General features: G+C 33.4%; 1 protein-coding gene and 2 long non-coding RNA genes across 6 annotated transcripts in view; 2 read left to right on the plus strand and 1 right to left on the minus strand.

Annotated features, from left to right (window-relative positions):
- The window catches only part of LOC131007093 (uncharacterized), a 44,251-nt gene that overhangs the window by 4,854 nt on the left and 11,445 nt on the right, over positions 1-27,952 (minus strand). The window contains exons 1-3 of one of the 2 annotated variants that reach the window (XR_009095906.1): positions 6,443-6,600; positions 5,011-5,086; positions 3,994-4,500 (exon numbers count right to left, since the gene is read on the minus strand). This is a non-coding gene — a long non-coding RNA (uncharacterized LOC131007093). Of the gene's footprint in view, positions 1-3,993; positions 4,501-5,010; positions 5,087-6,442; positions 6,601-27,952 lie in introns of those variants that run through there. The other variant, XR_009095907.1, reaches the window with a different exon arrangement.
- Positions 13,110-15,410, plus strand: LOC131007092 (uncharacterized). Of its 3 annotated transcripts, XR_009095904.1 has the most exons (6): positions 13,110-13,450; positions 13,800-13,838; positions 14,010-14,179; positions 14,266-14,647; positions 14,721-14,865; positions 14,941-15,036. It is a non-coding gene; the product is annotated as an uncharacterized LOC131007092 (long non-coding RNA). The 3 variants fall into 3 exon arrangements; XR_009095905.1 differs by lacking the exons at positions 14,010-14,179; positions 14,941-15,036 and adding an exon at positions 15,080-15,410 and having other exon boundaries at positions 14,531-14,647; XR_009095903.1 differs by lacking the exon at positions 14,010-14,179 and having other exon boundaries at positions 14,531-14,647.
- LOC131007091 (uncharacterized) lies at positions 20,673-22,602 on the plus strand. The gene is made up of 2 exons (XM_057934248.1): positions 20,673-20,831; positions 21,511-22,602. Exon 2 carries the CDS (start codon positions 21,518-21,520, stop codon positions 22,208-22,210), a length of 693 nt encoding a protein of 230 aa, XP_057790231.1. The 5' UTR covers positions 20,673-20,831; positions 21,511-21,517; the 3' UTR covers positions 22,211-22,602.

The following is a 27,952-nucleotide window of genomic DNA, read 5'->3' on the forward strand; positions in this document are numbered from 1 at the left end:
AAAAAAAAAAACCGTCGATCACAGTAGGTCAGTAGGCCTACAAAATTCACCAAAATCTCATCTCAAACTCTTAAAATACTCAACTCAACATTCCTTCAAGGAAACTCATCAAAGCTCATTTTAAACACATATAACACTCACAAACATTCAAGCACATTATAATGCTCATCATACTCAAATCTTGACTCTCTTCTTACATCATAACCTCAAATCTCTAGTAAAACGTTTCAATGAACGCATCATTAAAATTCTCTTCTCATTTTCATGTTCAAAATTACTCAAACACGATCTCATTCATCATATAAATCATTATACACATATAGATTCCCTTTTATCATGTACTAAACTCTAATAAAACTTCATGTATCATCATAAAACTCTTAATAAAACATGACAAACTTTCACATAATGGTCATAAAGCAATTAGACTTCATTTTATCAATCATCGACTTCTCAAAATATGAAAACTCAAAAACTCATACAAACTAAACTAAGTCAAAAATTTTCTTAGCCAACAAAAGACTTACTCAGACATAATTATACACTAATATCATGCTCAAATACGTATATCTTAAGCCAAAATCACTTAAATAACACATAGGCAAAAAGTCCTAATTTTTATTAAACTAAACTCTTTTGAAAATATCACTAATCATGTATAACCTATTGATCAAATCATAGATCTAACATCCTAGGTTACCAATTAGCACAAATCAACATCATAAAACAAGATCACATATAGATACACATGTATGTCATCTTCTTCCTCAAACTAACACTTTTCATTTTTCACTTCTCAACCTCAAGCTTCAATCACATCCATCATTAATCATTTAGATCATCTCATAAACTCAAATCCATCATCAATACATCAATTGATCCATAGGATCTCAACATCCCAATTTTAGGTAAACTAACCTAATAGAAAAATCTATCTCATGGCTAATCATCAAGATATTCATATATATTAACTCAATAATCATCAATCATCATATAACTCAAGTCAATTCAAGAAAACAAACAACAAAATTTCGTAGGGTTTCAAGTCCCTAATTTTCGAAAATTTCATAGAAATAAGTTGGGTGATTTTCTTGCTCAATCATGATCATATACTCTCATCATACAATCTAGATCTATAAAAATAAGAATCACTTACCCAAGATTAAACAAAGATCAAAGTTTTCCTTTCTCACTCTTCAAACCAAACCCCACGGTCCTCTTGAAATCTTCAAGAATTGGAAGGTGTTTATGTTGATTTGGTGGAGGATTTGATCTTGATGTGAACTTGGAAGCTTTGGTGATTCATCTATGGTGATCTTTTGGAGCAAAATCGGAAGAGAGGGAGAGAAATTGAGAGTGGCCGAATGGTAAAGAAAATGAGGGAAATGAAGTGAATTTGTCTTGCTTAGGAATGATGATTGGAGACCAAACACTATTCGCTATTTAATACTTGTCCCCCCCCCTAAACCTACACACTAATCCCTTCCCTTCATCTTCATACCACACGTCCACTTCAAGTAAGGCTAAGGAAATTAATCACATGCTTATTAGATTAAAATAATCATGTGTGTGTAAGGTTGTGTAGTCTAGAATAAATCATGTGTTAAGCTACATTAATAAAATCATAAAAGACTAATTACTAATTAATGCAATGCTGTAACACAAAACTCTTGTGACCAATATTTAAAATAAATATGGCACTAATATTAGTGCACTCACTTAATTATAATATTCCTCATCATAGGAAAAATAATTTGAAAATATTTTGTTTGGAAAAATTTTCATAAACCGGCATTCTTTGCTTTCTCGATAAAAATAAACTGCACTTGCTTTGAAAACTTAATTAAAATTCCAAGTGCTAAAGTCATCAAATAAAAATCATAATAACTTGCTCACAATGACATACGTAACAAAACTCACATAATCAATCAGTCACGTGATTTCACATAATATCACGTCAAAGCAGTCGGCAAACACAGACCAACTAGACGTCTCTCCGACCGACTCTTTTTTTTTTTTTTAAGGTTTTTCACTCTTTCTTTCTCGACTCTATTTCCAACTCATTATTCCTATTTTCTTAATAGAACAGTCAATCTCTCTGACAACTCAGTACTCTCAATAGTGTTAAGACACTATCTCACAACATAGGGAAAAGTACGGGGTGTTACATGTACTATCAAATTTAGATAAAATTCATGACTTCATGCATAATTTAAAATTCATGTGGCTCATACACTTAACTCACCAATTATAACTTATGCACCACATTTATAAAAATTTTCCTTTAACTAAGCACATTAAAACACCGATTAAATCACATCAGATAAATCAAACCAGTTTTTATTATAAATGAATGCCGAACCCTAATTATTAATAATTAAGCCCTTAATCAGGGATTAAAAGTCGGGGTATGACATACTATCCACTTTAAAAGAAATTTCGTCACGAAATTTGTACCACATAAAATAATTATGGGTACTTCTCCTTCATGCTAGAATCGAGTTCCCACATCGCCTTTTCTTGATCATGATGCTTCCAAAGAACTATTACTAAGGGTATCGACTTATTCCTTAGTACTTTAACTTTCCGATCTAGAATAGATTCGGGTCTCTCCTCATATCAATTGGATTCCCAATTCCAATTTATATACACGAGATTTACTTGAGAATAAGTTCCCTCGTTCTTTTGCGGCGGTTCATTGCTTCTACCTCATTCCAAAGGCTCATCTACGGGGTATTCTATTTTCCAAAGACCAAAATGGTCATCAACCCATTTCTTGTTACCTACACATGAACAACAACTTTCCTATGAATCTATCTTAAAACTATCATAGACCAATTAACTTAAGTCCTCGTACTCGAACACTATATTACGGTCTTAGCTTAAACTCTGAATTTCTATCATAATGAGTGGTCGATATCACTAATAGGACAAAGACTAATCTCAACTAATCACAATGAGACATAATTATATGAAGCCATAGTTTGGGTAGTATACTACATCGGTAGACTAACACTTCTTGGTCTTATCAAACAAGGGGATCTATTATGACAACTCACGAGTTGCAAGGCTCAAACTCAACACAACATCAAAGCAAGGTGTTGTAGAAATTGTTCAAGAGAATCAAAAGAATGACCAGAGGGTATGAAATGATTAACTACTAGGTCGAACAAAATGACCTCGAGTATGAACCCATCTGGCTTTTCAACCGAAAGTTGAAACACATGGGTTTTCAACCCAAAAGACGTCTACTGAGATTTGGATCATGTGGACTGGCCAGGTCCAACATCATCACCTCCCAGTCACACGAGAAACATCGTCCCGAACTTGAAGGGCCATGAACATACTATATATAACAAAACATAAGTTCATTATGACAACTAAACTTATCTTAAGGTTCCCTATCCTATTGATCTCAAACCCCAAACCTCTCTTAAGACATATACACACAGACATACGTACACAAGCAAAACACACTATTCATAAAATCTATCATGTAGCAAAAGTCGATTTGATATTCCGTCGTACTTGAACATTCGAACGTAGAGACTATAGTTCAACCTTTGATGCAACGTTTACCTTGAATTTGTCTTGTATCGTCATTCTGTGCTTTTCCTTTACCTCGTACATATCTTTTCATTCCTCTTTGTAGTTCAAAAGAACCATCATTTTCTTAAGGGAGCTGAGACGTTCTAAGTTCTCTTTCATTCTTCTAAATCATCACCTTAAGAATCTAGATTGTAGAGATATCCTACTAATCTAGTAGTCTATGTTCTTTTGAAATTATGATCATGAATCTTATAGCAATCTATGTTCTCTGGGAAAATATATGTCACTTTTCTATCATTCATCTGATCATAACATCATAGACTGCGAAAATATGCCATGAAAGGCAAAACATTCAACATTTCATCATAACATGCTCTTCACATAAACATATTCATGAAGCATTTTAGAACATTAACATCTTTAAAACGTTGGAACTGCAGTTACCTTCTTTCCTTGATTGAGCACGATGCAATGGAGTGTTGAGCGGTGCCATATGAACCCATGTAAGTATAAAGAATCAAACTAGACTCGACTCTTTAGAATAAGGTTTCTAGGGCCAGAGCGAACGAACCGCTCTGATACCACTCTGTCACAGCCCACTATCCCAATGACGGGTTAACCGGGGTTATGACTTAGGGTGAACAATAAGAAATGGAAATGGACAATTACTTAACATTAAAGTATATGGAGATGTCACTCATAGATAAAATGCTAGGATCATATATGATTATTTGGATACTTATAAAACACATACATAAATGAGAACTGATTAAGGTGGGTTACCCAATAACACGTATCTCAACTTCATAACATAGAGCTATCCTAATCAAAGTATTTTGCAGCGGAAAACGTGTGAGATATACATATGAAGATGTATACTCAAGGTTACATTTCTTGAAATGATCAAAGGAACACCTGCTCAACACCATTCCATTCCATCAGCTGTTCAACCTGCACATTTAGAAATACATGCAGGGCTGAGTATAAAAATACTCAGTGGGCACGTATGCCTAAGTATAAAAATACATGCTCAAAACTGTAAATTGTCATGCCATCATAAACAGTACAGCAAGGGAGTTTTTCGCTAAAAGGCCCAAGCTTACTAAGTTCATTTGTGATTCTTAAAGTTCGTCTGCAGACTAAGTTCTCTTGTAATCTATCATATCTGGAACTTTGTGCCGGAGAGGTGGCCACCTCTCACGGTCACTTGACCGGCCAACCCGCTAGATGACTCACGGTCACTGGTGTACACTAGCCCTGACAGGATAGCTATCAACTGCTCAGGACCCGAATTCGATTGCATCATTGGCAAAGCCAAAGCAGATAGATATCATACTAAAATTTAAACATTTTATGGCAAGACAATACTTGAAATAACTTTAACTCAGAGATTTTGTCATGAAATAACTTGCTTGAACGTAACATTTAAACTCATTTGATATATATGAAAGTAATGCCCACCTGATTAGGCAATGCCTGTCGTTTATTCTTAACTCTAAATCGGTATAGCAGTGTTACTCCTCACGATCCACAAAGCCTACAAGAAATCTATAATCTTAATAGGTCTCCTTGATCTAATATTAAGTTATAGTGTAGTGCTTATCATCCTATGATTCACTTAGCCGGGTTTTGAAAATTTAATAAATAAATAATTGAAAACTAAATTCTTGAGTTAAGGACACCAACAATATCCATACTCGATTTTCTTAAATAATTGGATTTATAAATAAAACCAATTAAATCATAACTACTTTTATTGCATGATGCAAATGCATACTTAACATATGGTAAGTAATTACTTAAAATATGCACATAATAATAATATAATATTATTATGCAAATCATCTCATGCTTAATCGTATATGCACATAATAATAATATTATTATTATGCAAATTATTCTTTAAATAAAACTATTTAATAGTTCAATTAATTAATATAAGTATAGTCCATTTAATAAAATAATGCAGTCCATTTACTAAAAAAAATCTGCACAATCCAAGTAACAAGGCCCAGCTGTTTTAATTAAATAAACTGAGCCCAAGTTACTAAATAAAAATCAGCCCAACCAGTTAAAAATAGAAATTCAGCCCAACATAAAGAAATAACCCGGCCCAACCCTCGGCCCAACACCCCAAGCCCAAACCTAGCCCATCATTTAACACTCTCACACACACAAACACACGCATATAATCACACACACAAAGCTGCGCGCAGCAGCACGCTCCCCCTCCCCCTTCTTCCTTTCTCCGTTCACGCCGCCCACCGTGGAGCTCGCCGGAGGAGCAGCAGCGACAAGCCGCGCCACCCTCGGCTTTCTACACACACACCAGGACACATAGACGGAGGTAGCATGCAGCCGCCGTCCGCCGACTCTCTCTCTCAAAACTCCGGTGGTAAATAAAGCCCTCAGGCTGTCGCCGATCGTGCCCTTCATCTCCAGCCGAAACCCGCCGACGCGGTCTCTCTCTCTCTCTGTGACAGTGGCCAATCACCACCACCACCAGACGGACAGCAGCGATGAGCCGCCGCCGACCGCATCTGCCTCCTTCCACCCTCAACTCAACTCATCAGCAGACACACAAACACAACAAGCAAAACCAAAACTCAAAACTCCTTTCCTCTTTCTTTTAAAACAGTCATGCTTCATATACGTATACATACACAGATTGTACTTATCATGCCAGTAACTTGACATCAATATAACGTGTATGCATTTTGTTTTGATCTGGTGTGATGGATGTATGAACAATTATGTGAGTTATGCGCCTCTACATGTATGTCTGCAATGGTGTGTGTTGGGTCTCCAATTGGAGTTTTGATTTGAAAGCAATGATTGAGGGAAAATAGTTGTAACTAGAATACATAATTTGAATGTTTTAAAGAAGTAAAACCTTTAGAACGAAGTTGCTGGTTCGTTAATCTGGTGCACCACAAACTTGGCCTGCTCGAAATATTTAGTGGAGGAAAAACTAAAGTTGAGCTTCTGGTTGCTTGATCTTTCACAACGAATGAGTAAAATGATTATAGATAGAAGAAAAATCTGATTTGTTGGAGTGAGATTTGTAATTGTATGGCTTGTGCACTGTAGTTGATGGTAAGGGTTGAAAAAAAATCATGATAATGATGGCAGCAGCTTATTTTGACAAGGAGTAGGTGGCGTATATAAGGTGAGGGAGGAAGCATGCTGATCATGGGAAGACATGATGATAGATGACAAGTGGTAGCATGTGCTCATAGAATAATTTAAACTAAGGCTCGAAATGTGAATAATTAAATCAAGCACACATAAATAACTGAAGACTTCAATTAAAATCTCTATAATATTGAAAATTTTGGATATGTAAAAATCCTTTAAAGTTTGCTAATTGAAATACTAGTGCAACTGTTTAAATACTCAATTTACATAAATATGAGATGCACAAGAATTTAAATAACATAAACTTTCAAAATTTATTTTTGTTGGAATTAAAGTAAATTCATTTTCTTTTATTTGGCGTGAATCATCTTAAATTCTAAGTTTGAAATCTACTCTAAATTTAGCTAGGGAAAAGCGGGGCGTTACACATGTAAAGTTTCGTTTTGATCTCTGACTGAGATCCCTCTGATTGAGGTCGGTAGATTAATTTGAAAATAGCCTATATGTGTATTCCCCCCCCCCCCCATACACCTATTCGAGACCCTCAGGACCTAACAACCCTTTTGAGAGTTTGAATGTGCGTCTATTGGTTTTGATAGAACTCTTAACACTTAAAAAGTTAAATATTATAAACTTGAGTTTATTTGCTTGGTATTTAAATATATTCGAATTCGAATTGGAATTATGATAACTGGTAAATTTTTCTGTAAATACTCGATTAAATTAAGTTTTAAATTCATGTACATCCAATCATCTTCTATTTATGGCGAATATTTAATGTTCAGTGTTTAGTTAATCTTCTGTTTTTTTTTTTAATAAAAACAAAGATATTTTTAATATGTTGGGATAGATGTATTAATTTCTTAAGGATCTTCTCCCTAAGGGATAGAAATTATTACGTCTTAAGGATCGTCTCCCAATTATAATATTTATTGTTTGTTATTTATTAAATGAATTGGTTGAAAAATAATTGTGTATAATTGTCTATTTTTCTATTGGTAATTGAAATTATTTCTTTTCATTATTTGTTATAGTTTGAATATGTCTGATATCAACAAAAGAGAATTCACCGAGCTTGCTCTTGATGGTGGTAACTATTTGACTTGGGCTTTGGATGTTGAAATATACCTCGCATCATGTGATCTGAGTGACGCTATAGTTCCAGATTCTTTATGTAGCTCCGCCCAGAAGGCGAAAGCTTTGATTTTCTTGCGTCATCATCTGAATAAGGACTTAAAAAATGAGTACCTTACTGAAAAGGACCCTGTTGTCCTATGGCAATCCCTGAAGGATCGCTTTGATCAACAAAAGGCCATTATTCTCCCTCAGGCACAATATGATTGGCTGAATTTATGCTTTCAGGATTTCAAGTCCGTGATTGAGTACAATTCTACCTTACACCGTATTATGTCACAGCTGAAACTCTGTAAGCAAGAAGTTACAGAGATTGATTTGATAGAGAAGACTCTATCTACTTTTCATGCCAGTAACCTTGTACTCCAGCAGCAGTACAAGGTCAAGAATTATACTAGGCATTCTGAACTCATTTCTGCTTTACTTGTAGCAGAGAAACATAATCAGCTTTTGATGAGAAACCACAATGCAAGACCAGTTGGTTCACAAGCAGTGCCTGAAGCACATGCTACCACTTATACAGGTGGTCGAGGGAGAGGCCGAGGAAAAGCAAATTGGTCCCAACGTGGTGGACGAGGTTGGTCCCATAGAGAAGGTCGAGGTCGAGGTAGAGGTCGAGGTCGTGGATACAATCATATTGCTAGATTCCAAAGTCATGGAAAAGGATTTCATAAGACATCGCATCCATAAGAAGCAAGTACATCTCAGCAAACTCCAGAAACACAACAAACTTGTTACAGGTGTGGGTGCGAGGGTCATTGGAGTCGTACATGTCGCACCGCCAAGCACCTCGTTGAAGCATATCAAATGTTGCAAAAGAACAAGAAAGGCAAGAAAATTCGAAGTGAAATACATCATGCCAGTTTGCTTGAAGCAAATTTGGAGTTTAATGCCGATGATGATGATTTAATGCAACTCGATCTTGAAGATTATGGAGATCAAAAGTAATTTGATTTTTTGGACTATTCAGACATTTTAGGATTTTATTTATGGTTCATGTTTTATTTGCAAACTGTTAGTAATTTAGTTTGTTTTTGTGTGTTTGCAATACTTAAAATTCTATTATTATTGTGACATATTTGCTATCTTTATTTGCTATTTTCTTGATTTATATTTTACTTCTTTGCTTTTAGAATGTCAAACTCAAACTTGCAACTCATGGAGAATGAAAGTACATTGTGTTTAGTGGATAGTGCCACAACACATACTATACTTACTGATAGAAAATATTTTCAAACTCTTACTGAAAAAAGGGGGAGCGTCATTACAATTGCAAATGACAATATCCTTATTGTCGTCTCTGGAAGAGCTTCTCTAATACTCCCTATGGGTACAGAATTAATTATCAATGATGCACTTTTGTATCCACAATCAAAACGTACCCTTCTTAGTTTTAAAGACATCCGACTAAACGGTTTTCACATTGAAACTGAAACCGATAACAATAGTGAATTTCTTCTTATCACTCAGAATGTTGGATGTAGGAAACAAATTCTTGAGAAGTTCCCTTCTTTCTCCTCTGGGTTGTATTATACTCATATTAAATCTTACAATCATGTTGCGTTAAGCATAAAATTTAAAGACCCAAAATCTTTTATATTATGGCATGAACGATTAGGTCATCCTGGGCATAATATGATACGTCGGATTATTACTAATACTATTGGGCACAATATACAAACAAAAGATCTATCACCTTCAAATGATTTTGTTTGTGAAGCATGTGCAAAAGGTAAGCTTATAGTACGACCTTCTCGTACCAAAGTTAAATTAGAATCTCCTTCTTTTCTTGAACGAATTCAAGGAGATATATGTGGACCAATTCACCCGGCGTCCGGACCATTTCAATATTTTATGGTCCTGATTGATGCTTCTACTCGATGGACTTATGTATGCTTATTATCTACTCGCAATAAAGCATTTGCAAATCTTATTGCCAAAATAATTGAATTAAGAGCTCAATTTCCTGATTACCCAATAAAGTCCATTCGAATGGACAACGCCGGTGAATTCACATCAAAATCTTTTGATGAATATTGTATGTCATTGGGTATTAAAGTGGAGCATCCTGTTCCATATGTCCACACGCAAAATGGTCTAGCTGAATCCTTAATCAAACGTTTAAAACTAGTAGCTAGGCCATTGCTACAAAAATCAAACTTACCTATTACTTGTTGGGGTCATGCGATTTTGCATGCTGCAAATTTGCTCCAAATCCGACCAACTGCATATCATGAATATTCCCCAATACAATTAGTACGTGGTAAAGAACCAAACATTTCCCATCTGCGAATATTTGGTTGTGGAGTTTATACTCCAATAGCGCCACCAAAACGTACCACAATGGGCCCTCAGCGTAAGCTAGGTATATACGTGGGTTATGAATCTCCATCTATAATTAAATTTCTTGAACCCATTACTGAGGATCAATTTACTGCCCGGTACGCTGACTGTATTTTTGATGAAGATCATTTTCCGACATTAGGGGGAGACAAAAGCCCAACTTCAACACAATGTCGAGAAATTTCATGGAATGAAAAGAATCTTCACTATTTAGATCCACGTACTAATGAATCTGAACTGGAAGTTCAAAGGATAATTAACTTGCAATATTTAGCAAGTAATTTGCCAGATGCATTTACTGATCATAAAGGAGTGACAAAATCACATGTTCCTGCTATGAATGCACCACAAAGGATTGAAGTTCCATATGGACAAAATAAATCAGCTGATAATCCGAACGCCAGAAGCGTGGGAGACCTATTGGTGCTAAAGATAAAAATCCCCGCAAAGCAAAATCAAATAAGAATATGATATCACTCCAACAACCTCTTGAAGATGATCATTCTGTAGATAATAATCCCAGTACTTCTAAAAGTGCACTAACTAATACTGGGATTGCGGAACAACCAGATCATAATATAATGGGAATTGATAAAAATCTGGTTGATGTCAACATTGAAGTTGCTATGAACTTTATAAATACGGGAGAAACTTATAACAGAAATGTTATTATAATAGACGATGTATTTGTCTCTACAATTGCATGTACTATTTCAAATGATAATCTGGATCCAGAACCAAAAACAGTAGCACAGTGCCGGAAGCGCTCTGATTGGTTGAAATGGAAGGAAGCAATTGAGGCAGAGTATAACTCGCTAAAGAAAAGAAAAGTTCTTGGTACTATAATACTTATACCCGACAATGTTGAACCATTGGGATATAGATGGGTATTTGTACGAAAAAGAGATGAGAACAATGAGGTAGCAAGATATAAAGCGAGATTAGTAGCTCAAAGGTTTTCGCAGAGACCTGGAATTGATTTTGATCAAACATATTCTCCTGTTTTAGATGGCATAACATTCCGCTATTTGATATCTCTGGCATCATCAATGAATTTAGAAATGCAGTTAATGGACGTCGTGACTGCATATTTATATGGGTCACTAGACGCTGATATCTATATGAAAATCCCTGAAGGATTCAAAATTCCTCATATGAAGGAAAATGAAACTCGTGACATGTATTGTGTGAAATTAGAAAAATCGTTGTACGGTTTAAAACAGTCGGGAAAGATGTGGTATAACCGACTTAATGAATTCCTCTTGAAGAAGGAATATGTCAACAATGATATATGCCCTTGTGTGTTCATTAAAAGATCACAAAATGGTTTTTGTATCATTTCTGTTTATGTTGATGATATAAATATAATTGGAACATGCAAAGAGGTTGAAGAAGCACGTTCATGCTTAAAGATGGAGTTTGAAATGAAAGACTTGGGTAAAACCAAGTTTTGTCTCGGCCTGCAGATCGAACATCTCCCTGAAGGAATTCTTGTACACCAGTCAACTTATGTGAGTAAGATTTTAGAGAAATTCTATATGGATAAATCACATCCACTTAGCACACATATGGTTGTCCGATCACTAGAAGTAGATAAGGACCCATTTAGACCTAAGAAGATGATGAGGATATTTTAGGACCAGAAGTTCCTTATTTGAGTGCAATTGGAGCACTACTTTATCTCGCAAATTGCATAAGGCCTGACATAGCATTTGCGGTTAACTTACTAGCAAGATTCAGTGCTTCTCCTACACGAAGACATTGGAATGGTGTTAAACACATACTTCGTTATCTTCAAGGTACAAAAGATCTTGGTTTGTTCTATCCAAGAAACCAAGACATGACATTGGTAGGCTATGCGGATGCTGGTTATTTATCTGATCCCCATAATGCTAAATCTCAGACTGATTATGTTTTCCTCTGTGGTGGTACAGTTATTTCTTGGATATCTGTTAAACAGACTCTAGTTACTACATCCTCAAACCACTCAGAGATTATCGCTTTTCATGAGACCGCTAAAGAATGTGCATGGTTAAGATCATTGATACAACACATTCGCGGATCTTGTGGTATTGCGGATGATAAATATCCCACTGTCCTATATGAGGACAATGCTACTTGTGTTGCACAAATGGATAGCGGGTACATTAAAGGAAATTTAACAAAACATATACTCCAGAAGAGCGGCGAAATTAAAATAAATAAAATTCGCTCTTGTGATAATCTGGCAGATTTATTCACAAAATCCCTTCCTACGTCAACTTTTGAAAAACATGTTCATAATATTGGAATGCGTAGGCTTAGTAGATTATTAGTTTGAGGGGGAGCGAATTCATTATGCCTTGAAGGTGTATTTTTTGTTGTACTCTTTTTTCCTTACTAAGTTTTTCCCATTGGATTTTGTTAGTAAAGGTTTTTAATGAGGCAACAAATGCAACACAAAGTTATACATATCACATGTACTCTTTTCTTTCACTGTTTTTTCCCACAGGGTTTTTCAGCGAGAGAGACATGAATATAATCAAGTAATGTCCAAGGGGGAGTATTGTAAATAATATTATTTATTATATATTGTACATTACTTATTCATATATATATATATATATATAGGCCAAGGTTCAATGAAGAAGGCCTAAATGTAAGAAAGAAGAGAGAAGTAATCTCATCCGTTGATCTTATCTAATCTAACGGACATGATTTTTTCACGCCATGTTCAACGGATTTTTTCGTTGAACATATGGGGGTCGAAACCCAGAACCCCCAAAAATATTGTATATGTTCACGAATGTTCAACGAAAAAATCCGTTGAACATGGCGTGAACAAATCATGTCCGTTAGATTAGATAAGATCAACGGATGAGATTACTTCTCTCTTCTTTCTTACATTTAGGCCTTTTTCATTGAATCTAACCCTATATATATATATATATATATATATAGGGTTGCATTCTATGACAACCATTGCCTTAGATGGAGAATAAAGACCAATCCTTGTGCGTTGATCTCACTCAAATCAACGATCTAGATTTTTTTCGGATTTATTGTTTTAATGAAATTACTTATTATTTATCTGGTTTTAATGAACCGCTGAGGGTAAAAACGTGAACTTCTATTTCAACGAAATGATGCTGTTTAATATATCCCGTGAATCACGCATTTTCCATTCGAAGGGAAGCTGTTCCAAAACAATGGCGATTATATTTTCCCTTCCAAGAAATATTTTCACAGAAGATATAATTGAAGAATTTGGTATCGCGCTGGTGATTCGGCGTCTTCTCAATCGCCGGTGAGAAGGGTTTTATTTTTTAAGGATTCAAAATCTATACTTTCTGAATTCAAAATAGACAAATTATATCGTAATACATATCAATTGATTTACTGGTTAAACCCTCAATTTTTATGATAATTTGGTCATACGAATCCTTGAACTATTTGGAATTTGTCTTTTTTAATTGTATTCGATGAACTGGTTGTATTTTTAAATCCTTTTTACTATGTTTTGATGAACTTATTGTTAATTATAATGAATTAATGTTCGGAAAATAATGTGTTGATCAAAATTTATTCATTCATGTAAAGTTATTTTATACACGTTCTTGTTCATTAACATTCTAAATGGTATACTTTTATGTTAGTTATGGAGTTGGAGCATGGAAATGAATTTGTCGTTCCAGGTACAAGTGATTTCTTATGAATAGTAATTTTAGGTTCATTTGTTCTGATTTTTAAATTTTTCCCAGATACACTCATCATTTTTTATTTGTACTTGCACATATCAATAGTATTTTCTTTTTCTTTTCGTTATTGTAAGTAGAGATGACAATGTTCTTATATTTAACAATAAGGGTACTGGAGGAGAATCACCAATACTTGGGTGTGTGTTGAAGAATCGTCCTGTCAAGAAATTGAATTATTGAGCATATGATATTTATAATATTGTGTGCATTAAGACTCCGCTCAGCTGTAGATAAAAGGCGATTGCTATGCATTGTATGCACAATGATTCTCTGGACGAGTACGAACATTTCTAAACTTTAAAAACTATAGCATCTATATTAAAATTAAGTATATTATTTAATTTTAATGTATTTATGTTTACAGTGGCAAGGTTCTTTTCATGGTAAAAGATGTTGAGTTACGTAGATATGATTTCGTTTCTATGAGAAGAGGATGTCTAGTGCAGCCATCGATAGTTAATGCATGGTCGATTATGTTGAACCACGTGTCTATATCTGATGCTGTGAAACAACCAATACGATTCTTTGCCTCTACAGACATATATGCAAGTATTCGAAGTTAAATCTGTATGTAACAGTGCTTTGTGAATATATTGTATGAAATTTTTATTTGAAGTGCTGGAACACAGATTGATTGCATATACAACAATGAAATGTCACATGTGAACCGAAAACGAACATTCTCTGATGGATTGGAGTGTGAGTTGCGTTTGTATCAAACCAACTCTCTGGGTGTAATTGACATGGTAATTTTTTGAATGCTTATTTACACGAATTTTTTGTCTTATAATAATACTGACTTTTTGGATTGTTTTTCAGTTTTTTTTTCCCTGTATTTCCAGATGGCATCCCATATCTTCTTTGTTTTGATTTACGCAAGGAGTTGATGTTCGTTATTGACAGTTCAGTACAGTTTAATCATCTTCCTGTTGGAACCAACTACGACCTCTTGTGTGATGTTTTTGTAAGTTTCTAAACTGGAACAACGCAAAAGGTTGTCTTGATTTAATATATTTTACATACTTTTATTATATTTTAGCCTGCTCTATTGTCCGAATTTCTAAACGACAATGGAGAACATTTGAGTGCGGCGTCAGTTGCAAAATCAACAATTGAAGTCGTTCAACTCAACTGGCAAATAAAAAGAACACAATTGACTCTTCTTTGTATTTGATGAGGCATATGGAGACTTTTGCTGGCGATACATCAACTAGTTGGATGACTGGTTTATTGAACGTAGAAAACCTTCATCTACACATATTGAGGATGAGATATTGCGTATCTATAATTTCATGGGACAAGAACAAGTTTAAGGATAGAGTTTTAATGGATTCTTCTGCAACTTATGGTTCTGAGCTCGCAGTGAATCCAACCAAATTTGATGGTATATCCTGTTAGGTTGATAATACAGTTCTCTAGATTAATTTTGGTGGTGTTCTTAACATTTCCACGTTTTTGTTGGACGTATCAAATATTGTCTTTATATTATTTTTGTTATTTTTTGATGATTTATTGAATTTTTATATTATATGACGATTCTTTTTTTTTTTTTTTTTATATTCATGTTGCATGTGTTTGCTAGTTTTTTTACAAATGTAGTCCTCCTGTGCATTAATAATTTATTATTCATATATTTTTAAATTGTGTGAACAGACATTTATGGGTCAGTTCGTTGGACGTTTATTTATAATGTTATTTGAACATGAAGATGATATGATCGCAAAATCTCGTAATCTTGTTCTTTACAAGTTAAGTAAATTAATAATAGTAGATATATTTGACCGCAGAAAATGAGAAACGACTTTACGAAAATCTACAAATTTTGAACTATTGTTTTTAAACTTTATTCATTTGAACCACATAAAATACATATTCATTCTCATTATTTTTATTTAAACTTTATCAGCATGTTTAACTGTATTTTTTTATTAAAATAAGTATTATATTAAGTTTTTTCTGATGGCAATTTTTATTTTATTACTTATATGCATAGTTTAAGTTTTTCCCTTTATCAATGCATCCACAAAAGACAAATGTACATTAAAAATGTTCGTTGATTTGTTAGTAAAAGAAAAAATAAACGAAATAGTATTCGTTGCCATGTTCGTAAAAAATAAATGCACGCACTAATGTTCCTTAGTATTGTCGTTAAAAAACAAATAACATACTAACGAACATACTAATGTTCACTTATGCCTTCGTATGAAAGCAAACTAACATAATAAAGTTAACAAATTATGAACTGTAATATTTTTACAATAACATAAATATAAATATAAATTTGAAAAATTCACTTTTTCGCTAATAATTGCAAACATAAATTTGTTTCAAAAAAAGTAAACTATGAATTTTTTAATATGATTGAGTTATTTGGAAACCATCAACAATTTAAACAACAAGCATGAAATCATGTGCGTCAATCCTGGTATATCAAAGAGTGAGGATTCATCTTATGAATACTTGATATTTACGTTAAATGTCATAGATATAGTCAAGCAAATATTTTTACATTGGAGAAGTAATTTGATGAAGATTCAATTCCATGAACTATGTATCCACAAAACACAGTGTTCGTACATAATAATAATGAACATTCAACATGTTCGTTGTCGTGCTCGTAAACGAACAAATGAACATAATAGTATTCGTTGTTATGTTCGTAAAAAATAAATGAACATACTAATGTTATTCGATATTTTCGTAAAAAAAATAACATACTAATGAACGTACCGATGTTCATCGACATTTTCGTATGAATCCAACTTGTGAAAGATCGTTCAATACAGAATTATTGATGTGTTTTTAAAATGATCTTGAGGTCATATTCTACAATTATTAATTAAGCATCCCTATTTCATTAATATTCAACATAGTACACGAAAAATATGATTAGATTTTTAATTTAATCGAGATTAACGATTAAAATACATTCACGATAAAAATACATTCTCCTTAATGATTAAAATACATTCACCTAGTTACTAACCATTAATTATTGGAATAATTGTAAATCAAACATTCGAACAACGAGCACCAAATCATGTGCGTCGATCTTGGTATATCAAAGAGTGATGAATCATCTTGTGAATATTTGATATTTTCATTAATTGTCATAGATATAGTGAAACAAATTTTTTATTGATGGAAAGTTAATTTGATGAGGAGCCAATTCCGTCAACAATGAATCCACAGAACACAGTGTTCGTATAAAACACAAGTGTACATACATATGTTCGTGAATGCGTTCATAAAAGAAAAAATGAACATAATAGTAGTCGTTGATATGTTCGTAAAAAATGAATGCACATAATAATGTATTTGGATATTTTCGTAAAACACTAATTAACATACTAGTGAACATACTAGTGTTCATCGATATTTTCATATGAAAATAAATTAACATAATAATGTTAGAATATTATGAACTGCAATATTTTTACAAAAAATAAATATGAACATAAATTTGGCATCAAAGGACACAGCCTCTCCAAACAAGCTGAAATTCTTAATCGAAGTTCCATCAGCCCAGATGATTCGACGCAATTTATTCTCTTCATCTACATCGTGGAAGAATTTAAAACCATTACCAAGATCCTGCTTATTCGTAAATAATTCCAACAACATATGTGCATCGAATCCTTTGGAATGCACTTTCAAATCCCTAGCAAAATTCTTGAAATCATTACCTGTGCATCCAATTCGATCGTAACTGCCCATGATCTCTCTGAACATACGGAATGAACCATCGGACCAATGCTAGCCTTTATACCAGAAATTATGAACCTTTGTTGAAATTCATCAAGATTCCTGTTACTTTGCATAAGGTCTCTAGCTGGTAGTGGTACCATGGAATGTGTATGACCCTCCCAAAATTGAGTAAGCTTGTAGCAGCTTTCCATAGCAATCTTAATAATAACTTTAGCTTTACAAGCAACCTTGCAAGATGTTGTCTTTCGTTTCTTTGTGCCGGAATCATTGGTGCGCATCTGAGGTTCGTTTGTCTTTTTCCATACTCCTTCCCTGTTACAAACCACATATTGCCAGGTGATTGTATCATCTTTCTTTTTTCGGTTTGTGCTCATTCGGGTGTCGAATCCACAAACTTTGGCATAATCTTTATAAAACTTAACAGCTTCTGCTAAGGTGCTAAATATCATGCCATTGTGAGGTTTCTTAGAATCATCGCAGAGCGGATAACACAATTGGCCATCTGGTGTTCTTGAATATGTGAGTTCTGCAAGTGGTAACTGTAAATTAAATATGATAATGTATACGAACATACTCTGTCAATGGATAAACAAAGTTATCATCGTTGTACAAATTATAAATGCACATAATCAAACTGCATACTCTAAGTGTTTTGGTACATAATGGTTAAAAAAGATATGAATTTGTCATTCAATTTTTGCAATATAATACTTGTAAATATTCGTTAAACTAAAAAGGACGAATTTAGGACGTAATGTTACGAACATACTATGTGAACTGCTGAACGAATTGACGTTCATAAAAAATTCTAAATGCACATAATCAATTTGTCTTTAACTGTAATCCTTCGTCAAAATTAAAGGGATGAATTGTCGCCCAGCATCATATTAAATAACATAATGATACGAAGATACTCTGTCAATAGATGAACGGAGTTAAGTTCGAATAAAATTATAAATGCACATAATTCTTTTGGTTATTGTGGCACATAATCCATCTGGTTATTAGATTCGTATTAAACTATAAATGCACATAAAATAACACATCTTCATGAATATATAAGAATTAATGAATGTCACTCTGGAATATATAACATTGACTAATTATGGATTCAACAACAAATAAAACATATAGATTATTTAATTTTGAACTGTTCGAACAAATAAAATGATAAACAAATAATAAGAATTTGCTGAAATATTAACAATAAAAATCACCTTGATTTTCCATAAAATCTTCTGCAACAAATGAAATCGTTCTTCAATGGTGGACTGGTATTGACGATGCAAATAGGAAAAGATGAAAACGATACAAAAAATGCATCAAAAACGTTTATAGTTTGTAACAAACATATCTTAATAATGATTTACCATAAATAAAAGATTTGATATGATTCATATATAGCTAATAACGGCTGTGCAAAAGATTAATTTACATTCTTAGCCTTAATGAATTTAAATGGCCGAAAATTAAATAATCAGATCAAATAAATCATGACCGCAAGATTACATGGATTTAACGCTTTAGATTTGGTCTTCGTTCTCTATATAGGGGAGTGGTCTTCATTGAACTCTCCCCTATATATATATATATATATATATATATATATATATATATGATGGAACTGACAGATACGATTATGAGAATACATAATCTGTTTTTCTCTCTTCTTTCTCTCCTTCTCTCCTCTCTGAATCTTCCATTCTTTACTTTGGAATTGCTTGCTCAAGGGGATATTACAATACAATAATATTATTTATTATATATTGTACATTACTTATTCATATATATATATATATATATATATATATATGATGGAACTGACAGATACGATTATGAGAATACATAATCTGTTTTTCTCTCTCCTTCTCTCCTCTCTGAATCTTCCATTCTTTACTTTGGAATTGCTTGCTCAAGGGGATATTACAATTAAAAAAAAAAAAAAAAGAAGAAGAAGAAAGTAATTTTATTCTTATTTTATTTTTTATGTTTTCAAATGATTTTTACTATAAATTTCAATAATAAATAAAAATGATATTTTTAGTTTCTAAGTTATTTTTGCAGATTTATATGTAAAATTAAAAAATTGATTAAAATAGAATTTTAATTAAAAGGGAAAATCTGTCTCTCTTTTATAAAATTGATTAGCATTAATATATTTTTATTCTTGTTATTATTATTAATGTTTTATTAAGAAAAGTAGTCATTAATTTGCGGATATTATTTAACACTGGAAGAAGTTATTTTGTAGGTGGTATCTGGTGTAACTGTCTCCATGTGCAGAAAGAGGACCACCCATTTAATTTATTTAATCCTTAATTTAATTATTAAATTAATTAATTAATTCAAAGTGGGATTTTGATAAATAAAATTACAAACTATTTCAAAATTGTAATTTTAATGCGACTTTTGAAGTGTGGCAAATCATGATCTTTTCAATTTTTGCATGTTCCCTTAATTTTTTTCGGTCGTCAGATTGTTGTGTTGAAGTTTACGTGGATTAGTTCGCCACATAATATTCATTTGACGACTTCGTTTTAAATAAAATTGTTGAATATTGAAAATTATGGTACAAATACAGGATATATTCCCTTTATAATTTGGGGAAGTTTTTAATTGAAATTGTATAAAACAACGTTGTTTAGGCCTTACAAAAATGATATCATCTTTACTAATCCACGTAAGCTCTAATTCAGCATCCCGACAATCTTAAAAAATTGGGGGCAGAACTGCAAAAATTAAAAATGTGATGATTTAATTCGCTAAACTTCAAAAGTCACGTTAAAATTATAAATTCAAAATAGTTCGAGATTCTATTTGCCAAATCCCCTTAAAAAATTGAATAAGGGTACTAAATTTCAATTCAGATAAATAAACTCTAATCAACGATTAATAAATTCTAATTAAATGGCATTTTTCACTATTATAACTATTGTAAATAATATTATTTATTATTATTGTACATTACTTATTCATATATATATATATATATATATATATGTGTGTGTGTGTGTGTGATGGAACGGTAATATACAGTTTTACAAGAATACAGAATCTGTTTCTCTCTTCTTTCTCTCTTTGTCTTTTCTCCCTGAATCTTCCATTCTTACTTTGGAATTGCTTGCTCAGGGAGATATTACAATACGTTATCAGCACGAGTCTCTAGCCAATTGAGTGAACACGGAGATAGGCCATAAGAAAAAATCGTGTTTTTCTTGCAAGGTAATTATTATTTTTTTTGTCTCGCATTTGGCAAATTAATGGCGTAATTATTTTTCTCTCTGTTTGTTATACTCTCGCTTCTGGTAATTGAGGTTGAGTAATTGATGAGTGTTTGTTGGCCATAATTAATAAAATTTTTTTCCTTAACTCACCTAGAAACAAGATAGTTTATACAATTATGATAATCTAAACAAAGAATTCGAATTTAGAAATTTGGGATGCTGATTTCGAAATTATCGCTCTACCATTTTCTTCCCTTTATTTCTTCGACATCTTTAATTATATAGTATTTAGTACTGTTATCTAGTATGGCGTCGGCAGGTTATTAATTTTTAGATACAAGAATGAATCACACTTAATGTAGGAGAAGGATGTATCATATATCTAATCTGACTCAAGGGGATTTAGATTTCTTGAAAAAAAAAAAAAAAAATTGAGTTATTTGAGTTTCAGATTTTGCTTATATAATTTTTAATAAAAACAAAGATTTATTTAATGTGTTGGGATAGGCGTATTAATTTCTTAAGGATCTTCTCCCTACGGGATAGATATTATTACGTCTTAAGGATCGTCTCCCAACTATAATATTTATTGTTTGTTATTTATTAAATGAATTGGTTGAAAAATAATTGTGTATAATTGTTTATTTATAGTTTGTTATTTTCATTATTTGTTATAGTTTGAATATGTCTGATATCAACAAAAGAGAATTCACCGAGCTTGCTCTTGATGGTGGTAACTATTTGACTTGGGCTTTGGATGTTGAAATATACCTCGCCTCATGTGATCTGAGCGACGCTATAGTTCCAGATTCTTCATGTAGCTCCGCCCAGAAGGCGAAAGCTTTGATTTTCTTGCGTCATCATCTGAATAAGGACTTAAAAAATGAGTACCTTACTGAAAAGGATCCTGCTGTCCTATGGCAATCCCTGAAGGATCGCTTTGATCAACAAAAGGCCATTATTCTCCCTCAGGCACAATATGATTGGCTGAATTTACGCTTTCAGGATTTCAAGTCCGTGATTGAGTACAATTCTACCTTACATCGTATTGTGTCACAGCTGAAACTCTGTAAGCAAGAAGTTACAGAGATTGATTTGATAGAGAAGACTCTATCTACTTTTCATGCCAGTAACCTTGTACTCCAGCAGCAGTACAGGGCCAAGAATTATACTAGGCATTCTGAACTTATTTCTGCTTTACTTGTAGCAGAGAAACATAATCAGCTTTTGATGAGAAACCACAATGCAAGACCAGTTGGTTCACAAGCAGTGCCTGAAGCACATGCTACCACTTATACAGGTGGTCGAGGGAGAGGCCGAGGAAAAGCAAATTGGTCCCAACGTGGTGGACGAGGTTGGTCCCATAGAGGAGGTTGAGGTCGAGGTAGAGGTCGAGGTCGTGGATACAATCATATTGCTAGATTCCAAAGTCATGGAAAAGGATCTCATAAGACATCGCATCCACAAGAAGCAAGTACATCTCAGCAAACTCCAGAAACACAACAAACTTGTTACAGGTGTGGATGCGATGGTCATTGGAGTCGTACATGTCGCACCGCCAAGCACCTCGTTGAAGCATATCAAATGTTACAAAAGAACAAGAAAGGCAAGAAAATTCGAAGTGAAATACATCATGCCAGTTTGCCTGAAGCAAATTTGGAGTTTAATGCCGATGATGATGATTTAATGCAACTTGATCTTGAAGATTATGGAGATCAAAAGTAATTTGATTTGTTGGATTATTCAGACATTTTAGGATTTTATTTATGGTTCACGTTTTATTTGCAAACTGTTAGTAATTTAGTTTGTTTTTTGTGTGTTTGCAATACTTAAAATTCTATTATTATTGTGACATATTTGCTATCTTTATTTGCTATTTTCTTGATTTATATTTTACTTCTTAATTTTTAGAATGTCAAACTCAAACTTGCAACTCATGGAGAATGAAAGTACATTGTGTCTAGTGGATAGTGCCACAACACATACTATACTTACTGATAGAAAATATTTTCAAATTCTTACTGAAAAAAGGGGGAGTGTCACTACAATTGCAAATGACAATATCCTTATTGTCGGCTCTGGAAGAGCTTCTCTAATACTCCCTATGGGTACAGAATTAATTATCAATGATGCACTTTTGTATCCACAATCAAAACGTACCCTTCTTAGTTTTAAAGACATCCGACTAAACGGTTTTCACATTGAAACTGAAACCGATAACAATAGTGAATTTCTTCTCATCACTCAAAATGTTGGATGTAGGAAACAAATTCTTGAGAAGTTCCCTTCTTTCTCCTCTGGGTTGTATTATACTCATATTAAATCTAACAATCATGTTGCGTTAAGCATAAAATTTAAAGACCCAAAATCTTTTATATTATGGCATGGACGTTTGGGTCATCCTGGGCATAATATGATACGTCGGATTATAACTAATGCTATTGGGCATAATATACAAACAAAAGATCTATCACCTTCAAATGAATTTGTTTGTGAAGCATGTGCAAAAGGTAAGCTTATAGTACGACCTTCTCGTACCAAAGTTAAATTAGAATCTCCTTCTTTTCTTGAACGAATTCAAGGAGATATATGTGGACCAATTCACCCGGCGTCCGGACCATTTCAATATTTTATGGTCCTGATTGATGCTTCTACTCGATGGACGTATGTATGCTTGTTATCTACTCGCAATAAAGCATTTGCGAAGCTTATTGCCAAAATAATCGAATTAAGAGCTCAATTTCCTGATTACCCAATAAAGTCCATTCGAATGGATAACGCCGGTGAATTCACATCAAAATCTTTTGATGAATATTGTATGTCATTGGGTATTAAAGTGGAGCATCATGTTCCATATGTCCACACACAAAATGGTCTAGCTGAATCCTTAATCAAACGATTAAAACTAGTAGCTAGACCATTGCTACAAAAATCAAACTTACCTATTACTTGTTGGGGTCATGCGATTTTGCATGCTGCAAATTTGCTCCAAATCCGACCAACTGCATATCATGAATATTCCCCAATACAATTAGTACGTGGTAAAGAACCAAACATTTCCCATCTGCGAATATTTGGTTGTGGAGTTTATACTCCAATAGCGCCACCAAAACGTACCACAATGGGCCCTCAGCGTAAGCTAGGTATATACGTGGGTTATGAATCTCCATCTATAATTAAATTTCTTGAACCCATGACTGGGGATCAATTTACTGCCCGGTACGCTGACTGTATTTTTGATGAAGATCATTTCCCGACATTAGGGGGAGACAAAAGCCCAACTTCAACACAATGTCGAGAAATTTCATGGAATGAAAAGAATCTTCACTATTTAGATCCACGTACTAATGAATCTGAACTGGAAGTTCAAAGGATAATTAACTTGCAATATTTAGCAAGTAATTTGCCAGATGCATTTACTGATCATAAAGGAGTGACAAAATCTCATATTCCTGCTATGAATGCACCACAAAGGATTGAAGTTCCATATGGACAAAATAAATCAGCTGATAATCCCGAACGCCAGAAGCGTGGGAGACCTATTGGTGCTAAAGATAAAAATCCCCGCAAAGCAAAATCAAATAAGAATATGATATCACTCCAACAACCTCTTGAAGAGGATCATCCTGTAGATGATAATCCCAGTACTTCTAAAAGTGCACTAACTAATACTGGGATTGCGGAACAACCAGATCATAATATAATGGGAATTGATAAAAATCTGGTTGATGTCAACATTGAAGTTGCTATGAACTTTATAAATACGGGAGAAACTTATAACAGAAATGTTATTGTAATAGACGATGTATTTGTCTCTACAATTGCATGTACTATTTCAAATGATAATCTGGATCCAGAACCAAAAACAGTAGCACAGTGCCGGAAGCGCTCTGATTGGTTGAAATGGAAGGAAGCAATTGAGGCAGAACATAACTCGCTAAAGAAAAGAAAAGTTCTTGGTACTATAATACTTATACCCGACAATGTTGAACCATTGGGATATAGATGGGTATTTGTACGAAAGAGAGATGAGAACAATGAGGTGGCAAGATATAAAGCGAGATTAGTAGCTCAAGGGTTTTCGCAGAGACCTGGAATTGATTTTGATCAAACATATTCTCCTGTTTTAGATGGCATAACATTCCGCTATTTGATATCTCTGGCATCATCAATGAATTTAGAAATGCAGTTAATGGACGTCGTGACTGCATATTTATATGGGTCACTAGACGCTGATATCTATATGAAAATCCCTGAAGGATTCAAAATTCCTCATATGAAGGAAAATGAAACTCGTGACATGTATTGTGTGAAATTAGAAAAATCGTTGTACGGTTTAAAACAGTCGGGAAAGATGTGGTATAACCGACTTAGTGAATTCCTCTTGAAGAAGGAATATGTGAATAATGATATATGCCCTTGTGTGTTCATTAAAAGATCACAAAATGGTTTTTGTATTATTTCTGTTTATGTTGATGATATAAATATAATTGGAACACGCAAAGAGGTTGAAGAAGCTCGTTCATGCTTAAAGATGGAGTTTGAAATGAAAGACTTGTGTAAAACCAAGTTTTGTCTCGGCCTGCAGATCGAGCATCTCCCTGAAGGAATTCTTGTACACCAGTCAACTTATGTGAGTAAGATTTTAGAGAAATTCTATATGGACAAATCACATCCACTTAGCACACCTATGGTTGTCCGATCACTAGAAGTAGATAAGGACCCATTTAGACCTAAAGAAGACGATGAGGATATTTTAGGACCAGAAGTTCCTTATTTGAGTGCAATTGGAGCACTACTTTATCTCGCAAATTGCACAAGGCCTGACATAGCATTTGCGGTTAACTTGCTAGCAAGATTCAGTGCTTCTCCTACACGAAGACATTGGAATGGTGTTAAACACATACTTCGTTATCTTCAAGGTACAAAAGATCTTGGTTTGTTCTATCCAAGAAACCAAGACATGACATTGGTAGGCTATGCGGATGCTGGTTATTTATCTGATCCCCATAATGCTAAATCTCAGACTGGTTATGTTTTCCTCTGTGGTGGTACAACTATTTCTTGGAGATCTGTTAAACAGACTCTAGTTACTACATCCTCAAACCACTCAGAGATTATCGCTTTACATGAGACCGCTAAAGAATGTGCATGGTTAAGATCATTGATACAACATATTCGCGGATCTTGTGGTATTGCGGATGATAAATCTCCCACTGTCCTATATGAGGACAATGCTGTTTGTGTTGCACAAATGGATAGCGGGTACATTAAAGGAAATTTAACAAAACATATATTACCTAAATTCTTTTACCCGCATGAGCTCCAGAAGAGCGGCGAAATTAAAATAAATAAAATTCGCTCTTGTGATAATCTGGCAGATTTATTCACAAAATCCCTTCCTACGTCAACTTTTGAAAAACATGTTCATAATATTGGAATGCGTAGGCTTAGTAGATTATTAGTTTGAGGGGGAGCGAATTCATTATGCCTTGAAGGTGTATTTTTGTTGTACTCTTTTTCCCTTACTAAGTTTTTTCCCATTGGGTTTTCTTAGTTAAGGTTTTTAATGAGGCAACAAATGCAACACAAAGTTATACATATTACATGTACTCTTTTCTTTGACTGTTTTTTCCCACAGGGTTTTTCAGCAAGAGAGACATGAACATAATCAAGTAATGTCCAAGGGGGAGTATTGTAAATAATATTATTTATTATTATTGTACATTACTTATTCATATATATATATATATATATATATATATATATGTGTGTGTGTGTGATGGAACGGTAATATACAGTTTTACAAGAATACAGAATCTGTTTCTCTCTTCTTTCTCTCTTTGTCTTTTCTCCCTGAATCTTCCATTCTTACTTTGGAATTGCTTGCTCAGGGAGATATTACAATAATAACATCAATTGAGAACAAATATTTTAAAAGTTAAGGATACACGAGAAAAAAAGAAAAGAGAATCCACCAACAGACATCTCCAATGGGAGATGTATTCCAAAAAAAACATCTCCAAAGAGGGGATGCATTTCCAAAAGTGATTGTTAATTTTAGGGAGGTGGTTGTAGGGCAGATGAGAGTTGCTAACCGCGGAAAAGTGGAGAATTTTTATTTATTTTTTGTATTTTGTTCTTATTTTTCTTCTTTTGTTTTTCGTTTATTATTTCTTCTTTCATTTTTCGCTCCTATTCATTCTTTCTCCTTTTTTGAAAAAAATGTATTTATTTTTTTAATTTTTTATTATTGTCAATTTATTGTATTTAACTTCTTAATTTTAAATGAACTATTGTATTCTATGTTTTGTTTCAAATAAAAAATATTTATTATTAGCTAATGATGTTATATATCCTCCCGTTCACGAAAAAAATGCCACAATTTACTTTTTGGTCTCTCTACAAAAAAATTGTCACTTTTATTTTTAATAGTAGGGTCCAAACAAATTCTTCACATTTAAAGTGGGACTCTTATTCCACTAACAATTCCATTCACATTTTATTAAAAATCGTGTTGTCAACAATGTGACAAATTTTTTGTGAACGCAGGGAGTAATATTTATAAAATAATTCATTTATATTAAATTATAATGAATACATGTGAAATTTATTTAAATATGAATATATATATGAGTTGAAAATGAGTAAAAAGTGGATCCAAAATGATGTTAGCAACAACTTTAATTTGAAAAGGTATTATTAGAGGTGAAAGTTGGATGATGTGTTTGTGATAACATAAGTGAAACCTTAAAATGAAGAGGCATCATTAGAGATGCTCTTAGGGTACCTCCAATCATAAACTAGATTTCCAGTTTTTAAAGTGCCACATCACTGCCACATCAGCTTTAGAAACCCACCTACCTTTTCTCTTACATCTCCTCCAACAATAAACCAGTTTCTTACTATTTACTTGTCAAAATGAAGTGAACAAGAGAAGAAAAAAAATGAAGTATTGTAGAGTTGTATGAAAATGAAAGAATGAAATGAGTATATATAGAAATTTCTAAAAATTTATCCGTTAAATTTTTTTTTTTGCCGTTACAAATGAAGTGAAAATTAGCCGTTGTAGTACATATAAATTTTTTTAAGAATTAATCTGTTATGAAAATTTATTTG

The sequence above is a fragment of the Salvia miltiorrhiza genome, chromosome 1, assembly GCF_028751815.1.
Source record: "Salvia miltiorrhiza cultivar Shanhuang (shh) chromosome 1, IMPLAD_Smil_shh, whole genome shotgun sequence".
NCBI lineage: Eukaryota > Viridiplantae > Streptophyta > Magnoliopsida > Lamiales > Lamiaceae > Salvia > Salvia miltiorrhiza.

What these genes read in the sequence shown, in the direction of transcription:
- LOC131007091 (XM_057934248.1), top strand. Translation starts at nt 21,518, where the DNA reads ATGTCTGATATCAACAAAAGAGAATTCACCGAGCTTGCTCTTGATGGT.